At 35.0% G+C, this 20,709-nt stretch overlaps 2 protein-coding genes across 2 annotated transcripts; one reads left to right on the forward strand and one right to left on the reverse strand.

Moving 5' to 3' along the window:
* Positions 1–6,666: 6,666 nt before the first annotated feature.
* Positions 6,667–9,185, forward strand: LOC108220302 (5-OH-xanthotoxin synthase-like). The gene is made up of 2 exons (XM_064092824.1): positions 6,667–7,595; positions 7,926–9,185. The coding sequence occupies exons 1-2, from the start codon at positions 6,702–6,704 to the stop codon at positions 8,577–8,579; spliced, it is 1,548 nt and encodes a 515-aa protein (XP_063948894.1). The 5' UTR covers positions 6,667–6,701; the 3' UTR covers positions 8,580–9,185.
* Positions 9,186–16,181: 6,996 nt separating this feature from the next.
* Positions 16,182–19,746, reverse strand: LOC108220105 (beta-bisabolene synthase). Its single transcript, XM_017393778.2, has 7 exons — positions 19,444–19,746; positions 19,038–19,296; positions 18,235–18,610; positions 17,915–18,130; positions 17,641–17,779; positions 16,812–17,060; positions 16,182–16,723 (listed from the first exon to the last, which is right to left on the reverse strand). Exons 1-7 carry the CDS (start codon positions 19,669–19,671, stop codon positions 16,424–16,426), a joined length of 1,767 nt encoding a protein of 588 aa, XP_017249267.1. The 5' UTR covers positions 19,672–19,746; the 3' UTR covers positions 16,182–16,423.
* Positions 19,747–20,709: the final 963 nt, after the last annotated feature.

Below are 20,709 nucleotides of genomic sequence, written 5' to 3' on the forward strand. Positions count from 1 at the left end.
AGGTGACATGGTTCTAAGGAAGGTCTTTCAAAACACAGCCGACGCAGCAGCCGGGAAGTTCGCGGACGCGTGGGAAGGCCCATACTTAATTGACGCAGTAGTAGGACGAGGGGCCTATCAGTTATCCACCATGAATGGAGTACAAGTACCACGAAGTTGGAATGCCCTGCACCTAAAGACTTATCATGTGTGAATTTGTTCTCCTATCTGTTCTTGTTTTACTTCTGCAAATAAGTCGCTAGGACATGTCGGTAGTAGTTTTCCATTACGAACTCAACAGAAATTTCCTGTCATTTGATGTCTTATTTGATTTGCAAATAAATGAACAAGGTGCTGGTATTCCTTCTATCTGTTAATTGATTCATATGCTTAGTTGATATAATATTTATGATGTGCCGCGAATATGCTAACTGATTTGTATGAACTAACTTAGACATATACATGTATCTTGTATGATTAGCACAACAGCGACAATCCCATCCCAACAAGACTTCAAATATTATCACGAAATGGTTTGCAAACCCACGACATATCTACATGTTGACACAAAGATTACGAATGCAACGTAAACAAACAAAAGATTGCGCAAATCAAAAGAACAATTAATTGACGATGCAACGTAACAAATTAGCATAAGCAAAGGTGACCATGGGTCAATAATTCAACAAAAATGAAAAAAACGCCAGCATCCAAACAAAAGTTACGAGAATATGTTCCAAAATAACACAAGTCTGCAAATAGATACTAGGAATAACGAAGAAACTTGGAAATATATCAGAGAGAGCCAACAAGCTCTAATGGCCTTCCTGTGCCTCTTCATTGGCCACATCGGTCCCAACGATCCCAGCCCCATCAGCAACAGCATCATCATCGACGCCCTCTGCAACGACTCCAACAGCATCAGGATTAGCAACGACGGCTCCGACGACTTGCGGGACCTCAACCTCAGCAAAATCAACCCCTGTGACAGGAACTACGCACTGTGGGACATGGAGAGGGAACGCATCGTTGGGATAGGCTTCATTATAAATCCTGACTGTCTCATTCATGTCCCAAGCAGCATGATCGCCACGAAAATACTCCATCATCACCTCGACACGAGTGCGCATAGTGTGCTGTGTTATCACCCTTTGGGCCTCATCGTGCATTGTAGCTTCCAAATTCTTGACCTTCTCAACAAATTCATCAAGCTCTTGCTGAACTTCATTGCTAGTCTTGAGGTAACTGATGGCCAACTCTTGAGCAGCACGAAGCTTCTGGGCACAACCAGCATGCATGTTCTCCACAACCCTCAATCTCCTTAACTCATACTTCAAGGCTTCGCTAGCCATCAGTGAGCTTTGAAGATTCTGCAGGATAAAACAACACAAGACGAGAGGTGAGAAACAATTGAGTGCATCATAATAAAAAGGAGAACAAGCCAACATGACAGTAAGAGCCTTACATGAAAAGCTTGACCTGAAGCCTCACTAAGCAGCGTCTCGGGGCTTTTCCCATTAGAAGCCTCAATGTATTGTGGTAACAGAAGGTCATCAAGTAAATGGGCAAAATCAGTAGGCTTAGCGCCAGCATTGTATCCAAAAGCAATCATAGGAGGATTGGCCTCTGACTTGGTGCCAGAAGCCGACGCCGTACACTTAGCTCTTTTGATCTCAGGACTATCCAGCATGGGAGTCTTAGATGACTCAGTTTCAATAGGCAGAGCTTCACGGGCCCTCTTGGCAAAAAGTTCTTTGCTGGACACCTCCGGAGGACGAAGGACGGGTGTCTTAAACTCTGCAAGTTGATGATAACACTCGAGAGTAACCATAAACAGGATGAAACAACATGTGGCTAATAGCAAAATCAACAGCAGACGAAGGAAAAATCGCATACCTTTCACAAAGAGGCGACTGGAACTAGCCTCAACGTCCTTCCCATCCTTGGGGCTTTCAAGTGAATCGGATGAAATGGTACAAGAGGCCTTGGTCACAGCAGCGGCGACAGCCTTACTGCGAGTCCTGTTGGCAACAGTCCTTGCCGACGCCTTCTTGTTGGAAACCGCGTCAGGCACTGGTAGCATTCTGTTCAACTTCCTGATAAACTCCTTCACATCAACGACGCCTGAATTCCGAATGGGGCGACCAAGGCAGTTGGGCCATAGCCTTTCCTCCACTGGCAAAGCACGAAGCTTTCTCACAATCTCTCTAACACCACGGTTTTTCTCATCAACATCAAACTTTACCTCTGAAACAGGTATTGAAAAGGAGAAAGAAGTGAGCAACAATGAGTAAGACAAATACAAGAAAGACTTTAAATGCAACAAACAGAGCAAGGTGCACTCACATATGGACAATGAAGAATGTGCATGGGAAAGAGAAAGATAACATACCTACAGAACTCCAGCGATCTTGGAAATAGGAGCACTCCTCGCCAAGAGACGACTTCTCAGCATACCAATACTCTGATTTCCACCCTCTGTCATTAACGGACTCAATATTGTAGATCAAGAGATCCTCCTTATTTCTGTTACAGAAGCTGAAGCGACACCCAAAGAATTTCTTCAAGGAATAGCAAGACTTCACAACGTCGGCATTGATCCCAAGCTTGTGCTTGGCCTCGATAGACTCAAGACATGCCAAAGCCCTCCACGCGTATGGCATCAGTTGACCAGGACCCACGCGCATCTCGCTCAATACATCCTTCACTAGTTCTGAGAATGGAAAGGGCATGCGAATGTCAAGTGGATAAAAGTAGAGACAAACCCAATTCTCGCGGTGCTAGTCAGCGCGTTCGAAGGAAGCCGGAATGACCGCCTCGATGGGGCGGTGGAGGGAAGCTTTGATCTCAGCAAGCCATTCTTCTGTCATAGTACTTTCGACGTTGTCACGAGGACACAATAGGCCAGTGATGCTCCACTGGGAGTTCTCATCAGGGTTCTCAGGCATGACAGGGTTGGAAGTTTGGGAGATTTTCTTTGTCATGATGTAGAAGACAGGAGAAGAAAAGATTAGATTACGATGGAAGTGAAATGATAAGTTGGAGAGAGAAGTATAAAAGGGGGGGATAACGTGAGACTCTGGGACAAGGTTAGGGATATGGAAAGACGCACGGTTAACGCGGAGAACGAGGCTCGACTGCACAAACGATAATGATTTATTTTAATATAGTAATATTCAATTAAATCATGGGGCTAATGTTATGACGTCAAAATTGGCATGTGTCCTGACGACTGTGGCATGACGAGTGCGACGTGACGGGAAGACATGACAAGGGCTGCAGAAGGCAAAGACGGATGAAGCACGTGAGGAACGCGGGATGAAGACTTGGTCGTAGGCGGACGTATAGCAAGGGATAAGTATCAGATGCAGTTGCAACAGAATAGGGAGAATATGCAGGGCACGTGGAGGAAATTTAGGAAGAGTAACGGCAACATGGGTTATTCAAAATAGCATCTTTGTGTATAAATAGGGCTAGAGAGATGAGTAGAAGGGCAGACACTTAGACTCGTAGCAATTACATGCAACACACTGTAACAATTTCTTCAAACTAGTGAAACACTTTTTGGTTGGGCAACGCCCACCCGCGGTTTTTACCTTCACGGGTTTTCCGCGTCACCAATCCATTGTCTCATTTACTTTATCGTTATTAAGTTTAGCATATATTTTCTTGGCAATTAACCTGCAAAATCTGGTAAAAACAGAAGATGAAGCAGGCATTGCTTCGCTGAAGATGATGAATGGATTTTCTGCGGTCCATGTGGATGACGTCTGCAATGCTCATATTTACCTCTTCGAGAATCCTCTAGCCAAGGGAAGATACATATGCTCCTCTCATACTGTTAACCTATTTAAAATTGCGGATTCACTAAGCCTCAAGTACCCAGACAGGAATATACCAACTCAGTACGTACAACGAAATATCTTTCTTCTCCAAAAGGTTATTTAACATTCATTTCATTATCTCATCTTGCAATTTACAACGGAAAATTCATTCTAATTTTGAGCAGATTTGAGGGATTGAACGAGGCACAAACAATGATACCCTGCTCGTCAAAGAAGCTGATGGATCTTGGTTTTGAGTTTGCACACAAAAACAAAGAGACTAGAGACTTGTGCGCTGAAACCATCGAATCATGCAGAGAAAAGGGCTTGCTGGGATGATCGTAAGCATTGAGTTAGCGAAGACTCATAAATATTTGATTGCTTCAGCTTTACAAAGAAAATATATGATTTGTAATAATTGTGTTGTTCTTCAGAGGTTCTTCTAAGCTTTCTAAATAAATTGACCCATAGATGCTCAATCAAAAACGTATGATCTTACGTTTGTAAGATACACTATGTATTACCAAGTAAGAATATATTGCTTACTGATCACTGTAATTGTGGTCCGAAAAACATATTATATTATTTATTGAATGTGTGTTATCTATTGAATGTATGCTTACAATTAGCCTGTTGTGGCTTCCAGTAGCCTCCGACCTGTAAATATGAACAAGATGTTAATATCCATCGGAGGTCTTAATTGGGCTAAATAAAAACTCTCTAACTTGATCATAAAAATTTTATCTTCTCCATTTCTCAGCAATTCTCTTATTTTTGAAATAAACAAAATTACTGCAAATAACTATACTTATAGACATCACTTATATTTTAATCATAATTTACTTTAAATCTAATCTAAGATAATTATCTTCTTTTTAGATCCGGAAGGAAACCTTCCACAATTAATATTTCTACATAATTAAGATTACATCAATGATCATAAATAAAATGTTTATTGAATTTAGGATTTTTAACTTCTTTAGTAATTCGGGACGTACCTCAACAATACCTCTCCTAACTCAAATTCCCTAAAACTTTAATTGAATCTGAGAATCTTATCTTTTTCTTGGTCTTCATCTTTGCTGCACTATCATCCAAATAATAGATGTTCTTGTTCATCATCCCTCGTAGAATCAAACTCTTTGATTTATGCACCTTGAAGCTTTATCCTCATCCAACAAATATGTACTGTAATTAAATCAACAGATAAAACGACGTCGTAATCTGTTTTCGACGTATATTTTATCCATTTTCTAATTAAATCAACAATTTTAAAAAATATAATATGGTTAAAACCGACCGGTCACCTGTCGGTTTTGTATTCAGAAATAAAAACGATATCGTTTTTGTTTGACAAATTATTAAAAAATTGATAAAATGTACGCAAAGACTTAACCGACTAACAGGTGGTCTGTTATATTTATTTAGGACACATCAGCACTAAAACCGACCATGTCCTTGTCGGTCGGTTAAAATATTTAGATGCCTTGCCAGTAAGGCAAAACGACGTCGTTTTAGATAAAACCGACCGATTCCTCTTGCGGTCGGTTTTATCCCGACACTTTTTTTGTTGCCCGTCGGTTTTGTCTTTTTTTTTAGTGAAAATCTTCTCCAAAAATGGCAAAGACGTTGTTTGGGAATTAGCGGTTAGCGGATTGAATTATATATTATTTTGACCAACTGATTCAAATAGATGTTTGATTAGTTTTTTGTGACACATGCCAAAAATTCTAACCCAAAAAACTCCTCAAAATAATTTTTTAAAAACTAGCTTTTTGAGTCAAAATCTCTGTTTCAATTCGCTAACTATCAAACACTAGCAAAATTTTCGTTTAACACGTTTGTGCAAAATAGTTAAATCATTTGGACGTTATTAAAATAATTTTCTACAAATATGGGCTAAGAACAGTTAAAAGTAAATGTGTACTTGAGGATAGTTCTTACATGAATCAATAGACAGGTATGTCAAGGAGTGCGACTGGAGGTAGACCTGGGGTGTTTTAAAAAAAGACTTAAAATTGTAAGTTAGTTTCAGATAATTTATAAGTCTTTAATAAATCAAAATTATTTAAACAAAAATTTTAAACTCTGTTTATATATTTCATTAAATCAAATTAAGTCGTAAGTCATAATTTTAAACTCAATCAAACGGATTCATTATCTGTAAAGGCAAAGTATAAAACTGAACATAAAAAAAATTATATTTCCCTTGTTCAAAAAAGATTGACCCACTTCCTTTTACACACATCTAAATATACTCTATTAATATTTTTCAGATTATTTTGTTTCAAATAATAATCTAAGATTTATATTTTTGGATAAAATGAAAAAACTGAAAAATAATATTTACGAGATCCGTGAAAAAGTCACAAAATCATTTTTCTGAACGAAGGGAGGAGTTAATTACTAACCAAATACCATCATTACTAGAGCTATAAACGAACCGAACTCGGACGAACTCGAACGAATTCTTACCAAACTTGAACAAAATCTTTACGAACCGAATAATGTTCGATAATTTTATCGAACAAATTTTTTTGTCCGAACTCGAGTTCGGTAACAAAAATCTATACGTTAGTTAAAATATTAGAAAAAAGAGAAGTCCGATTAAAATATTAGACAAAAGACAAGACCATGATATATATATGATTAAAATTAAAATGTATGGGGTTTCTTCTTAAGTATACTATCTTTGTTTTGTATATTTTGGAAATCGTATACAAAAAAGGCACGTAAACTTTTAACACGTTTCTGCAGAAATAGTTAAACTATTTGGACATTATTAACATAATTTTCTACAAAGATGTACTGAGAACAGTTCTGATGAATGTGTATTTAAGGAAAGTTCTACATGATTCAATACAAACTCAAAATAAGAACACAAGAAAATAAAAGTCTATGGACATGCTGAGTACGGCAGTTACATTTCTTCTTCTAGTCATTCCTTTAGCCATATTGCATCGCTTTCTTAAACACAAAAAGAATGGATCAGGGCTTCCTTCTCCCCCTGGTCCTCCTGGACTTCCATTCATTGGAAACATACTCCAGGAGTTTAACCATGATACCATGTATCAACTTTCGAAAAAGTATGGTCCTCTCATGACCTTGCACCTGGGCTCGGTACCAACCCTCGTGGTCTCTTCGGCAAGAATGGCCAAAGAGATTTACAAAACCAACGACCTGGTCTTCAGTGACAGGCCTACCATGCTCGGGCAACAAACGCTATCGTATAATGGCCTGGACGTGGCCTTTACACGATATAGCAACTATTGGAGGGAGATGAGAAAGTTCTCTACTCTTCATCTGTTTACCGCGAAGAGAGCTCTCTCTTTTCGTCCAATCAGGAATGATGAAATTTTAAGTATGCTTCGCGCAATATCTGATATTGCTGCTTCGCCTTCTAAACTTGTTGATGTGAGTGAAATGACGTTGAATTTGACGATTGCGATCATATCTAGGGTTGCTTTTGGGAAGAGATGCGACGAAAATGTGATAGGAAAGGAGAAATTCCAGAGGATTTTTACTGAGTCACAGGTAGTTCTTTCGAATTTCTATTTTGCAGATTACTTTCCTCTGCTGGGATGGATTGATCGACTCAATGGAATTAAAGCGAGGACCGATCAGACCTTCAAAGACTTGGATGTTTTTTACCAAGGGCTCATTGATGAACACCTGAAACCAGATAGACCTGAGTCTGATATCGAGGACTTCATTGATATCTTGTTACATAAGCTTAATCACAATGATTCGACTATAGCTCTGACCATGGACAATGTCAAAGCAGTTCTCATGGTAAGCCAAACTGCACCATCTCACCTCTTTATTAATATTATGTGTCTGTTTGTTTATCAGAAGCTGCTTCTGCTTTTTAATTCTGTTTTTTTGACCTGTGTAAATAAATACAAGCAATTTTAAGAAGTTGAGAATGCTAGCTTCTATCAGAGTATCTACTTTTTTTCCAAACACTTTATTAACTTATTTACTTTTTACTTATGATCCACTTCTTTAGTTTAAGCAATAAATCACTTTTTTTTTTAAATTGCTCAAACGGCCTCTCTATCTGCATGTGTGTACATGGAATTGACGCATGTTTGTTATGCATTTTTGTGCAATTATATTCAGAATTTATTCGTGGGAGGAACTGATTCCACGTCGGGTACCATTGTCGGGGGTATGACAGCGCTAATACACCATCCAGAAGCCATGAAGAAATCCCAAGAAGAAGTTAGAAGAGTGATTGGGAACAAGGGAAGAGTAGAAGAAGATGACCTTCAATACCTTCCCTACACAAGGGCAGTCATAAAGGAGGCTATGAGAATGTACCCGCCGTTTCCGCTTCTAGTGCCCCGAACAAGCACAGAAAGCTGCATCATAGGACCCGATGCTGATCACCAGTATGAAATCAAAGCCAAAACCCTAGTCTACGTAAATGCTTGGGCCGTGGGACGAGATCCAGAAGCCTACGAAAACCCACTGGAGTTTAAGCCCGAGAGATTTTTAGAAAGGCCGGATATTGACTACAAAGGACAGCATTTTGAGTTGATCCCATTCGGTGCAGGCCGAAGAGGTTGCCCTGGAATCGCATTAGGAGCTGCAGTTGCTGAGACAACAATTGCTAATCTCCTTTACGCTTTTGATTGGGCTCTTCCAGACGGGGTAAAGGACGTGGACTTGGAGTTGCTGCCTGGTCTAACCATGCACAGGAAAAATAAACTCTTTCTTCGCCCGAAAGAATATGCTGGTTATCGTCAGGGCATTGCTAGCATGGGCAAGTGATACCAGCGTGCAGCCAGCCAGACTTGCTTGTTTCATTTTGCATTGAAATAAGAGCAAGCCCAATGCAATTCCCTATTTTCAACGCCTAAAATATTATATAATAATGGTTACCTAAAATATAGGGGACAAAAAAATTGTTTTGCTCCAATGGTATTCCCTATATTGATCCCTATATTTCAAATTCACATATGCAACTGAAATAGAGAGAGAAATTGCAGTGATAAATGACAGAAAAACAAGAGGATATATGAGCTGGTGATGACATGGAGAATATAAGGGTTTGCTTTTTCATCCCTCAAATAAGGGGTTGAACTTTCTCTCACCTAAAATAAATGAGGGATAGGGAGTTGCGTTGGAGTTGTGTTTTTTTTTCTCTATCCTCAAATATTGTCCATGTAGACTAAATATAGGTAAGGAATGGGTGCATTGGAGTTGCTCTAAATATTCCAGCTGGGAATTTTAAATTCCCATTGTGTGTGTCTTACTTTACTTTTTTTCTTCCTTTTTTGTTGCTAAATGTGGGTTTTGCTTTTTAGTACAAATAAAGTTGGGGAAATGGAGGGTTTCCGAAACAATTATCATCAATATGATATTTATTTTTGATAAGTTGATATTTTATTTTGGCGTGTCATGAACAATTAAGAAAATACAAATTAATATGTATGGTTCTAATTGCACCGAACAATAATGATTATAATTTATTATCATAACGAAATTATGTAATATATATTCACAACATATCAGAAAAACAGTATTAGGCAACGCTCGACGAAAATGTGTTATCCAAAATCAACAAACCAGAGTTAATTTTCGAGTTTCAGAAATATTATCCACCCAAATTCTTTACACTATTTTGTGACCATAAACAAAATATGATAAAACGAATTGGATTATACAAGTCATTGCTAGCTAGTGTGTAGATAGGTGATAATAAATCCGTTTTAGTGATTTTAAAATTACAATTCATTATAATAAATTCTGACTATAAATTGTTTGATTAGATAATTTTAATTTATTATTGATTTATGGGTTATTAAAAATATAATAATAAAAATAAAAATAATTTATATGTAATTTATAACTTATTGATAACTTTTATCAATGTTTTGAAAAAACAAGTTATTGAAAAAAAATATCTCAGACTTTAAATTAATTTATAACTTATTTCTGATTTTATTTAAAATTAATTTATATCACATTACACAAACATATATATATATTTCAATATAAAATTAGAAGGGATAAACACGCTCAATGTCGTCAATATTTAGATAAAGGTTTCCTTGGGGTTGTATTCTGTTGGATCAGACCTGTATGTTTATTAACATATAAAATTATAGAGACAAGTCTAATCCTTTCCATCTATACATCAAACAACCCAAACATTATCATTGCCATTGTCATTAAAATATTAATATATTATTATGATTCATCAACATTCCTGTCAAATCACTGCAATATAATATGAGTTAAAATATGATTTTAAAATATTATACTCCCTCCATCCCAAATTAGATAAACTCGTTGATTTCAGACACACACTTTAAAATCTATTGACCGCATAGCTACATTACTTATATTTGAAATTTTATTTTTCCAAATAAAAATTTAAATATGAAATTTTCATTTACAAAAAAAAATTAAAAAAATAAATTTCGAAACTATACAGTCAATACGTCTTAAATTACGTGCCGAAAGTCAACAAACTAATTTGGCATGCAAGGAGTATCTCGTTAATAGACGATCTACGATGTATCCGCGCGAAATTGAAAACTAACATCCTCAACACAATCAAAATTTTACAAGACAGGGTCCAACTTTATTGTAAAATTTAAAATTTAACTATACTTTTACAAAATGATATAAAACATATATAGCCACATTGTGAAATTTATTCTAGAAATGAGAGAAGGCAGAAGCCTTGTCAACGATGGAACCAAAATGTCACATGAGTTATCAAGTGATATGGCAACCGTCATTAACCACATTAATTACTCCCCACATGTCTTTCTCATTTCTTTACCGTTACTATTTTGAGATGTCCCTCTCATTTCTTTACGTTATTAATAGTAAATTTTTCTCATCATTACACCCACTATCTTCCCCTATTATCTTATATTTAACAATAAAAATTACTATTACACCCACTATTTTCCTCCATTATCTCAAATATATTATTAAATATTGATAGGTCCCACCATTTTACCCACTTTTCATCTAACTTTACTCATTGAGTATCAAATCATAAGTAACATACCATTTTCTACCAAAATCACTTACTATTCCTGATACATTTGATTTCCTTCCAAAAATTTTAACTACCGAAGATGCCTTGTTATAGTTTGAGTCAAAGACTCAAAATAACTGAAGAGATGGCGGACAAATCATATGCACCACTTCCTTCTAAAATCAATATGTTAATATGTAGATTAATAATCTTTTTTGTATTATGAACAATATAATTACTTGTCAACATTTTTTTATCATGATTCATGCCAGTTTAGTTCATGTATTTGGACTAAACCTATATTCCAGAAAGAATATTACTGTGAATATTTGTATTAAGTACTGGTTGATAACATTTTTTACTATAAGATATCCTTATATGTCCATTTTCAAGTATATATCTGATATACTATTAATGTGAGCCAAATTAGTTACTTCACTAAACACTAAATATATGATTCAAATATGGACTATATGTGTAAATTATAAAGATATATAAGAGAATTAAAAGAGAATATGATTAAACAAATCTTTATTATAAATTGATTACCTAGATTACATACGAATTGTACTCTAAAAGAATAATATTGTTATTCAAAGTCGGTAATCACATAGATTATAAATAATATTATTAGAAAATTGAGTGAAACTGGTGGGGTGCATCACTGACCCACTGTACTGTTACACCAAACATATTCCATTTCTGATCATTCATGTATAAAATATTTTGATTTTCTCTGATAAGTTGTACAAATTGTACTTTGTGTTGTTTGAGTTTAAGTGATTTTGGATTTTTGGTTACTTTAGACCAAGACTTCATAAAAATGGCATTTAAAATTTTCTCATTTTTGACATGCATGTTTAACTAAAAAAACGTGCGTGCATGTCCTGCCAGCTGAAGTTGGGGATAGGCTGGTGCATGGATGTCAAGAATTGACAATACGAGTTGTATGCAGATTTATTGAGGATAAACGTACATTATTGTCAGCTTACAAATTTTTGGCCTAACTGCTGCTATATATGGCGTTAATTTCTTTAATTGATTGCTCCATATATAGAGACATTACTGATGATATTAGACAAATAATTCATATATCATAATTATATTTTTCTGAATGATATTAAAATTTATTAATATTTACCCATTATAATAATATTTTAATAAGATATAGAGATTTAAATTCCTGGAATTTATACATTTATTAAAATTGAGATAAACAGAATAACAACATGTCCCTTCAAACGACCCGTAAATTAATGAACTCCGCCTGTACCGTAATACAGCAAGGACACAGTATGTTAAACAGCCATTGTTAGCAGAAAGTGTAGTTACGTAATTGTCAGCCACTTGCTCAAATGAGAACTTTTTTGAAATGAGAACTGTGAGAACTTTTTTAATTTATTAAAATCTCATTTATTTGAAGAGTCCCGCCAGAGGCACCTTCACAAAAAATGTATATCATTAAGGTCTCTACCTAGCTAGCCAAAAAAACAAAATAAAAAAATTTAAAAAAAAATCACTGATGACGTGGCAGTGGACTTTTTTTTGACTAGCTAGGAAGAGACTAGTTTTATATACATTTTTTATATTAGGTTCCCACTAGTTTGATGTTTAGATTAGCCAAAATATGATAAATTAAAGAAGTTCTCACCGTTCTCATTTTAAGAAGTTCTCATTTATTCAAGACATTGATTCTTCTTCTTTTCTTTTTTTTTTTTTATATATTTCAACTCACTTTTTAGCTAAAGACTTTTAATGATCAGAGTTGCTCTCCGAGTACATATAATCGACCGTGCATATCTGCTATTACGAAGTTACTCACACAGTGTTTTGGAACTTGTTTTAAAGCCAAACGTTTACTTGTTAACTGTTTTAAATATTTTTATACAAGAATTGTATGTTAAACAGTATAATTACTTACACAATCAAAGTGGTGGACAGGCAATCAAAAGAAAGTGAAGCATATCTTGGAGCTTGCTAACGCAAGTACACATTTGAGCTTGTGGAAAGCCGAGTTAGCTAATTAAGGAAGGTGGCTATGATGATGCAATTCAGGGGTTAAAAATTAAGCTGTCTTTCATGTTGCCGCCCCCGTGAAACTAATTAACCAACGCCAAGATGGGGTGATATGTATACACTCTTACTATTTGGTCTATAAATATTAAACTTATTTTCACTAATTTGCTTGTGAACAAAAAAAAAAAAATTCCCCTTACCCTAGGTTTTAGTAGGGGTGAACATGGGTTGGGTTGGGCGGGTTTTTGGAAATAAACGACCCAACCCAATTAGTTCGGGTTAATAAAAACTTAACCCGTTAACTGAAAAAAGTTTATCTAACCCAACCCTACCCAACCCAATTAATTCGGGTTGGGTCGGATTGGTTTGGGTTAAACTTGCGAAAATTATAATAAATAAAAATTTATTCATTCATCGTGACAGGAAAAAAAAAACCCACTCGCACACCGGTAGCTAGTAACAGCCGGCATACATATTTATAGTTACTCAGTTTCTATGAATCATTCACCAATATCAGTCGATGCGTAAGTCGATGCGTAAGTTTTTGATCGAAGAGGGAAGCCTATTACATTGGTGAAACATTTAAACAATGGTGAAATAATAGGAAATTGTTGTATACACACTCAGTTATAAACTCTTATTTATAATGTGTATATCAGTTCATTAACAAATCATTAATCATGTTCAAATTCCAAAAGTCATCATTTACATTTTATAGTTATCAAGATACTTAAAATTATTCATATTGCTGTTGTAAATGTATAGACACACCCTAGGTAAATCAAATTTAGGTTAAAGATTGATTGAGATAAAGTAAAAAATGTAAAATAGGTATGTAAATATTATATATATGTGTATATATATATATATATATATATATATATATATATATATATAATCGGGTTGGGTTGGGTTAGTTCAGGGTTAAAATTTGTAAAACCCTGACCCAACCCAACTTAATCGGGTTTTTTAAAAATTAACCCATTTATTTTTCGGTTTTGAACGGGTCGGGTTAATCGGCCTAAAAAAGGGTCGGTTTGGGTTGGGTTAGCGGGTTAAACGGGTTTATGTTCACCCCTAGGTTTTAGTTGCCTTCCATGCAATCATCGTTTTCTAACTTTGAATATATTAGCCTTAATAACTTTGAACATAAGCGCTGATCGACGTTCTGTCAATATTATATGTTATCTGATTAATGGGCAGGAAGAAGAGATAGAATCAAGTAATCAACAACATTGAATGGAATACTGAGCATTATGAGATCATGCTCTTTGGTCTGATATTGACTTATGCTACCAACATAAGATGTGTGGCTGGGTGATTACTCTTTAGTCTTTACAATTCACGGGCTCTAAGCTGATCTTTCACTGATTATATGATAGAAGATAAAGCAAGCATTGTTTTGCTGGTAAACATTAGTGATATAATATACCAGCTTATAAAAAAAACTAATGTGATCATGGAGAATACCTTGTCCCCTGTCTCTTTCAGTATCAATTGCTTCAATATGTTATATCTCACATCATTTTTAAGTGCCACCCTGATTGGATTCACCATTCTCTTTTAGATTTTTTCTCAATTTGGATCACTCATGTCTTTTGATTTCGTTTTTCGGAGATCATCAAATTCTGGTTGAATTAAAAGATTCTTAAGTGCATCAACCCTAACGATCTTAGAGCCTACAACAAGCCATTAATAAATACTTAAGTGCATCAACCCTGACGATCTTAGAGCCTACAACAAGCCATTGATAAATCCATAATAAAGACCAAATAACAACGCGCAAATAGTCTACTTCGTGATTGCCTCCTATTTAACACCAAATATACTCCTCAAACTCAAGATCTTAATATTTGTTAGGATCACATCTAATATAGATTGACATTAATCAAATATAATAACATGCATGAACGTAAAGAATACAAAGAATTAATGTAAAAATCCATCAAGGGAGGGTAAACCCATAATTTTAGTAAATATGAACGTATTACAAGAATGTTGTCACTCCCCCCATTCAATACTCTTCAACACAAACATCTTAAATTGTTCATGAAAAATTTCTCTTGTGTATTTCTTAAACAACTCCATAACTTTTGAAATACATAAAATCCCTACAAATAACTATATTTATATATGCACCATGAATATTATTCTAATTAATCCTAGTTTATTTCAAAACATATATATATATATATATATATATATATGATAATTATTATTCTTTACTATATCTCGAATAGAAATCCTTCCATAATTATTAGTTCTATCAAACTAAGATTATCTAAATTAACATAAATAAGATACATTCTCATATCATTGGAAAGCTTAATCAGTTGGAGAGGATCTTGAGCAAAAAAAACGGTAATTTGTAAAAATTATGGTTTGAAGAGACCGAGTGAGAGGTCTAGAATTTGCAACTATTGCACTCTAGGCTCAAAAGATATTGAAAAAAAAAGCTCAGCCTAGATGAGTCAACTTTGAAAAGAGAGGGAGGATGCGGCCAATACTATCTTTAGCCTAAAATCCGAAATTGTTCGAGCGAGTGTTTGGTGTTCAATGTGAAGGCATGGTATAAGCTCTACCTTGATCGGATTAAGGGCGTCAGGATAAGTTATAGCAACCTTGAGTACAAGGATAATCATCCTGTATTGACGAGGAAAATTCGAGGAAGGTAGCGAATTGAATAGGATGATCGGACGAGCTCCTTCTATAGGTGTGGGATACCCCTTTAAAGATGTAATATGAATTTTAGTAACATTTTTATCTCAAATACCTTAGATCTGATGTTGTTAACATGCAAACTTTTCTTTAGTTGTTGTATCCAAATAATTTGGCGATTGTTTGGTTATTTTACTTGGCGGTTTGGAAACTTAGCAATCCAGTTTAGGGTTTCTTCGAATTATTTCAATGTTTATAAATTCGCTAATTCTAGCTAGGAAGAAATATGATTGGTGCACATAATTGTGTACAAACTTTTGTACATAATGACATGCGGTGCCCTTTAAATATTGGAATGACCCTCTGTATCTACATCAACAACCCCAATTAAAACCCACCCCATCAATTACCACATCATTATGTACAAATTTTTTATGCACAATTTTGTGCACCTACCACTACTCTTCTAGGAAATATGCATGTCGGTTGACAGATTTTCTTTTGATTTTTTTTTTTGTGGTGATGCAGCTTGAAGTTGAGTACCAAATGTGAAATTTTGGATTCATTCTGCCTCTGAAATGGACCTTTTTATCATTGAAATACAATATTAATTTTTTTAGTTTCATAAATTTATGTAATAATTAAATATCAATACAGCAATATAAACTATGAACACAATGACTCTATGCAGATATCATGTATAGGTGAAATGAAAACAAAATCAGAATAATAACCTTAACCATATATATGGTGCGTACAGATTATGATGATAACGATGGGCGTAGCCTTGAGCCAAGGGCTTCCGGTCTATGGCTACGCCGGTGCAGATAATCTTTATTCAACATGACAACAGAGCAACCAAATAGGGCCTATCCAAATAAGAAGAAGATGTCATATAATATGACATCCAATTCGATTAAGATCAGCCAGACACTTATTTCCATCACTCATTAAGAGTGAAGGGTTCAACCAATAATGATTTTAAGTGGTCCTTCGTCCAATGCTGAGGTATTCCATGTCCATCTCCGTACTGATAAAAAGTCTGAGACGTTCGTGCAATATTTGGATTCGCACTGAGAAACGGTTCGCTAAAAGGATAGCTTCCAAGCAAATCTTTATTCAGAATCTTCCAGGTCTCATGCACCAGATCATCAACATGCTTTCTGGACACTTCTTCACTTGAACCAGTATCATTCATGTAGCACTGGACCGCCTTTAATATATCACCTCGTGCCAACTCGTGCTGTACCAATTAGTGAATGAAAATACAGTTAAAAACAGATTGTTATAAATATACACACGATTCTGTAACTTCAGCTTTAATTACTTACAGATGATGTTCCCAAATCATTCGTAAGCCGAATAAGTACAGAAGGGCACCACATGATGCTTGGAACCTTGTCTATGAAATCCAATGCCTCCACAGTTATCTTGTCGGCGGTTAGGAAGTAAGCACAAAACAACATGAGCAGACCCCCAATCGAAACTGAGGCATTTTCCATATATTCCTCCACGGTGGGCTTGTATCCTGAGTGATACCAGGTGGCTTCTCGAAGATAAGCTTTGCAAAGATTTGCCCACTGCAATAGTTTGTTAAAACATAGAATAGGTTATATACTGAGCCTTTTTGATTGTATTGGGTTATATTAAGCATCTTAAGTTAAAAATAGGGTTAAATATCAAGTAGGTAAGTAACTGCGTCCAAAAAACTAAAGTAGGTCACTAATTGCAAATTTGACTCAAACTGATAATTATTCCGTTAAAGTCAAAAATTGAAATCACCCATAATCGAAAAATGGTAACTTAGGAGGGTAGAACTCGTTTTGGAATTCAATATGGTTACTAAAATTTTCTATTTGGCTCATGGAATCATCATAAAATCTGACTTTGATTCTTCGAAACCTCAAAAATTAGGATAACTAAATTCAGATTTATCATCATTTCATGAGCCAAGTAGCAAGTTTTAGTAACCATATTGAAGCCCAAAACGAGCTCTACCCTATATGTTAACATTTTTCAGTTTTGGATCATTTCAAATTTGCAAGGAGTAACCTACTTGAATTTTTTGGACACATTCAGTCACCTACTTAACATTTTAACCCGTTAAAAATATGGACATAGAAGTTTAGTACATAAAAGTAAAGTAGACAGATCCCTTACTTGTTTTCTTAAATATGGTATAATGTTAAAATCTCGCTCTCTCATCGTCCAGTATCCTATTTCGTTTACGGTATTAAACATGGCAAGAAGAACAGTCTTGATGTGCATCGGGAGCTTGTCGATTTCAGTAATATCCCATCTGAGGACATATTTGGTTAATGAAGAAAGGCATGGAAATATATATAGATCACAAGTATGTTACACTGTTTATCTATGTGAATAGGTTATATAGTAGTGGATGAGAATATTTCCATGTCGGTCTATAAACGCAAACCTGTCAACATAATCTGTAAAGAGCTTTAGTTCTTCCAACGAGCCATATACATCATAGACGTCGTCGACGGTGGTTATCAGGCAAATTACCTTGGTTGCCATGTCTCGGAAAGCACTATACTCTGGACCTGAAACAATTCCATTGGCCCAGAAATAATGTTCTACTAATCTGTCCCTCGCGAAGGGTAGATTACCCAAACCAATGTCCACCCACCAACTGTACATTGTTATTAAGTGCATATCAGATCAGTATATATGTACTTCATCGCATGAGATATTAATTCCATAAAAAAATATATAGAGAAGATAAATTTAAAGTACCTAGCCAGTTTGCTGACTTCTTTCTGATGAACTGATTGGACGATATTGTAGTCCAGCTTGGCTAATTTTAGCAAATTCGGAATCTTGTTTTGTTCTTGCTCATAAGTATGGATGTACCATACAGCCTCCACCCTTGGTAATTTCCAGTGCAAAGGCATATCTAAGGCATGATGCACTTTTCTTGCCATGATAGGTGATAAATTCCCTTGCAATAAATTCTTGAGGTGTTCTGATGCAAAGGCCTTGGCCTGATCCATGATGTCCTCCCCTTGGAATCCATAGAAAGATGCCTCATACAAGCTGCACAACCCCTTGACATCCTCACCCAGATTTGCCTTGAACTTACCTGTCTCATCTGTAAACTTTTGGAACACATCTGTCCACCAAAAGAAACGTATATTTATATAGGGTCGTGCTCAAGAGAGATCCGATCCTTAAATTAGAACCATAGAACCACTAAGGTTCCGCTGCAAAATCCTAAATTTTAAATAGATTTTCATAATCTAAATCTAAATACATATTTTTTGCATCGTTGTGTGTGTTCAAAAATATTTAAAAATATAATAACATAAACACGAAACTTTTTGCATGTGCAATTCTTCTCTGCAGAAACCTCTTATTAATACTAGAAGGTTCCATGGGTTCTTAGGTTAATGGTTTGAAGAGGAACATGACCCATATTATATAATATATTCAAGTAATGGAGATTAAAATGAATCATTGCCAAGCCCTGATCAACTTATGAACTAATTAATAGTCTATTATTGATATGTATACGATTTTCAAAGTAAAGCATGACAAACCTTGTGACACGGTATATCCATGTTCGCGAAGAATCCTAAAGAGTAGAGCTGTGGAATGAAGGTCATTACCCAACTGTGAATCAGCCTCACAGATACGATCAATTGCTTGCTTTATATCTTTCTGGAATTGATAGTTCAACCCTAGCCTATGAACAGAGTCGAGCAACTCAAGCTTGGCCAATGGTACGTCGGTTTCTGCATGAATCAGGCGTTTAACATCCTCCTTCAACTCTTCTACCTGCATTTCATATTTCTTTTCCTGCAAAAGATACCACAATTTAACATGCACATCATAAATATAGAAGATCTAGCCCACACAAATATACGTCAAATTTAATCAACGTCTAATCAAAGCATTTTTTCTAGTTAGGTTTATTAGTTGAGATGTGAAAGTGTTAGTACGTACATCATAATTACTGGACAGTGACTTGACGACGTTGTAGTCCCAGAAACTTGGCACATAGTTAGCATTTCTTCGAGAGGCTGAACCTTGATCATGGTCAGTCGTTGTGACAGGAGTTGTTATGCATTGAACTGGTTTGCTAGCACAAAGTTTAGGAGCATTACTGGAAGGAATAGCCATGCGAGAAGGTGCAGTGACAAGAAACGGGGAAAAAAGACCGTGGAGAGCCATTTGTTTGGGGATGGTTTGGCAAGAAAAGCTCCTTTTTTGTATCCTATAGGTAAGAAGCTTGTTGTATATTTTATTCTCACACAGGTTGCACCATATATATTCGGTAATGCATCTCTCTAGAAGATGAAAAAAATAATTGAAAATTAATTGGCTTCGTCGTAATTTGAAAATTGGCATCCTCTGGCAGTTATCTTTGGGATAAACAAAAAACACAATAATTGAGAGTAATACATAAATTAGCCATCACAAGTAAGAAAAAAGATCCGATTCCACTGAATTGAAAAAATGAAGTTTCCGGAAGTGAAATTTTTTTCAATATAATTAGTTTATAACCAGTGCAACCACGGGATTATATAAATTTTTTAAGTTTATTATTTATTGAAAATTTAATATTTTTGATATTTATTTAAATTATTATTATCGAGATACAAAACTTGTTACATTAACATACTCATATTTTTTAAGTTTAAATTTTATTTTCGTTGGAGTTTGCCTTTGTCATGAAAGTGCTGCCACCACCTTTTCATATTTATAATAATATTGTGAAGAGTACGGCAGCGTTAAATTAAATTTTATAACATGTTCTCCTTATTCATTTGAATTATGAAATAGTATAGTATTTTTTCAGAGTTTTTTTATAAATTAAATTGTTTGAGTTTTAAAATTTTGAAATAAATAATATTGTTAACAATGTAATTTTATTGGCGAGATAATCATTACATTATAAAATCATTATCAATATAAAAGTTTTTGGATAGTAATAATAATTAATATTTAATAAAGAATTATATGATGTTAATTGAATTAGAGTTGAAATGTTAGTATTGGTGTCCTAGAGACAATACTATTGTGTTTTATTGTAGACATTTATGGATTATGTTTTATTGATTATTGAATAAATATTTATTATGTCTTTATTTACTGCGTAATAAATTGAAAGCATAATAAATGTCCTTGGAATATTATATGTAATTCTATATCTCTAAGTACGTGACTTAGAAATGAGATTATGAGAATAATATCAATATTCCTAAATGT

The sequence above is a fragment of the Daucus carota genome, chromosome 5, assembly GCF_001625215.2.
Source record: "Daucus carota subsp. sativus chromosome 5, DH1 v3.0, whole genome shotgun sequence".
In the NCBI taxonomy this organism is placed as follows: domain Eukaryota; kingdom Viridiplantae; phylum Streptophyta; class Magnoliopsida; order Apiales; family Apiaceae; genus Daucus; species Daucus carota.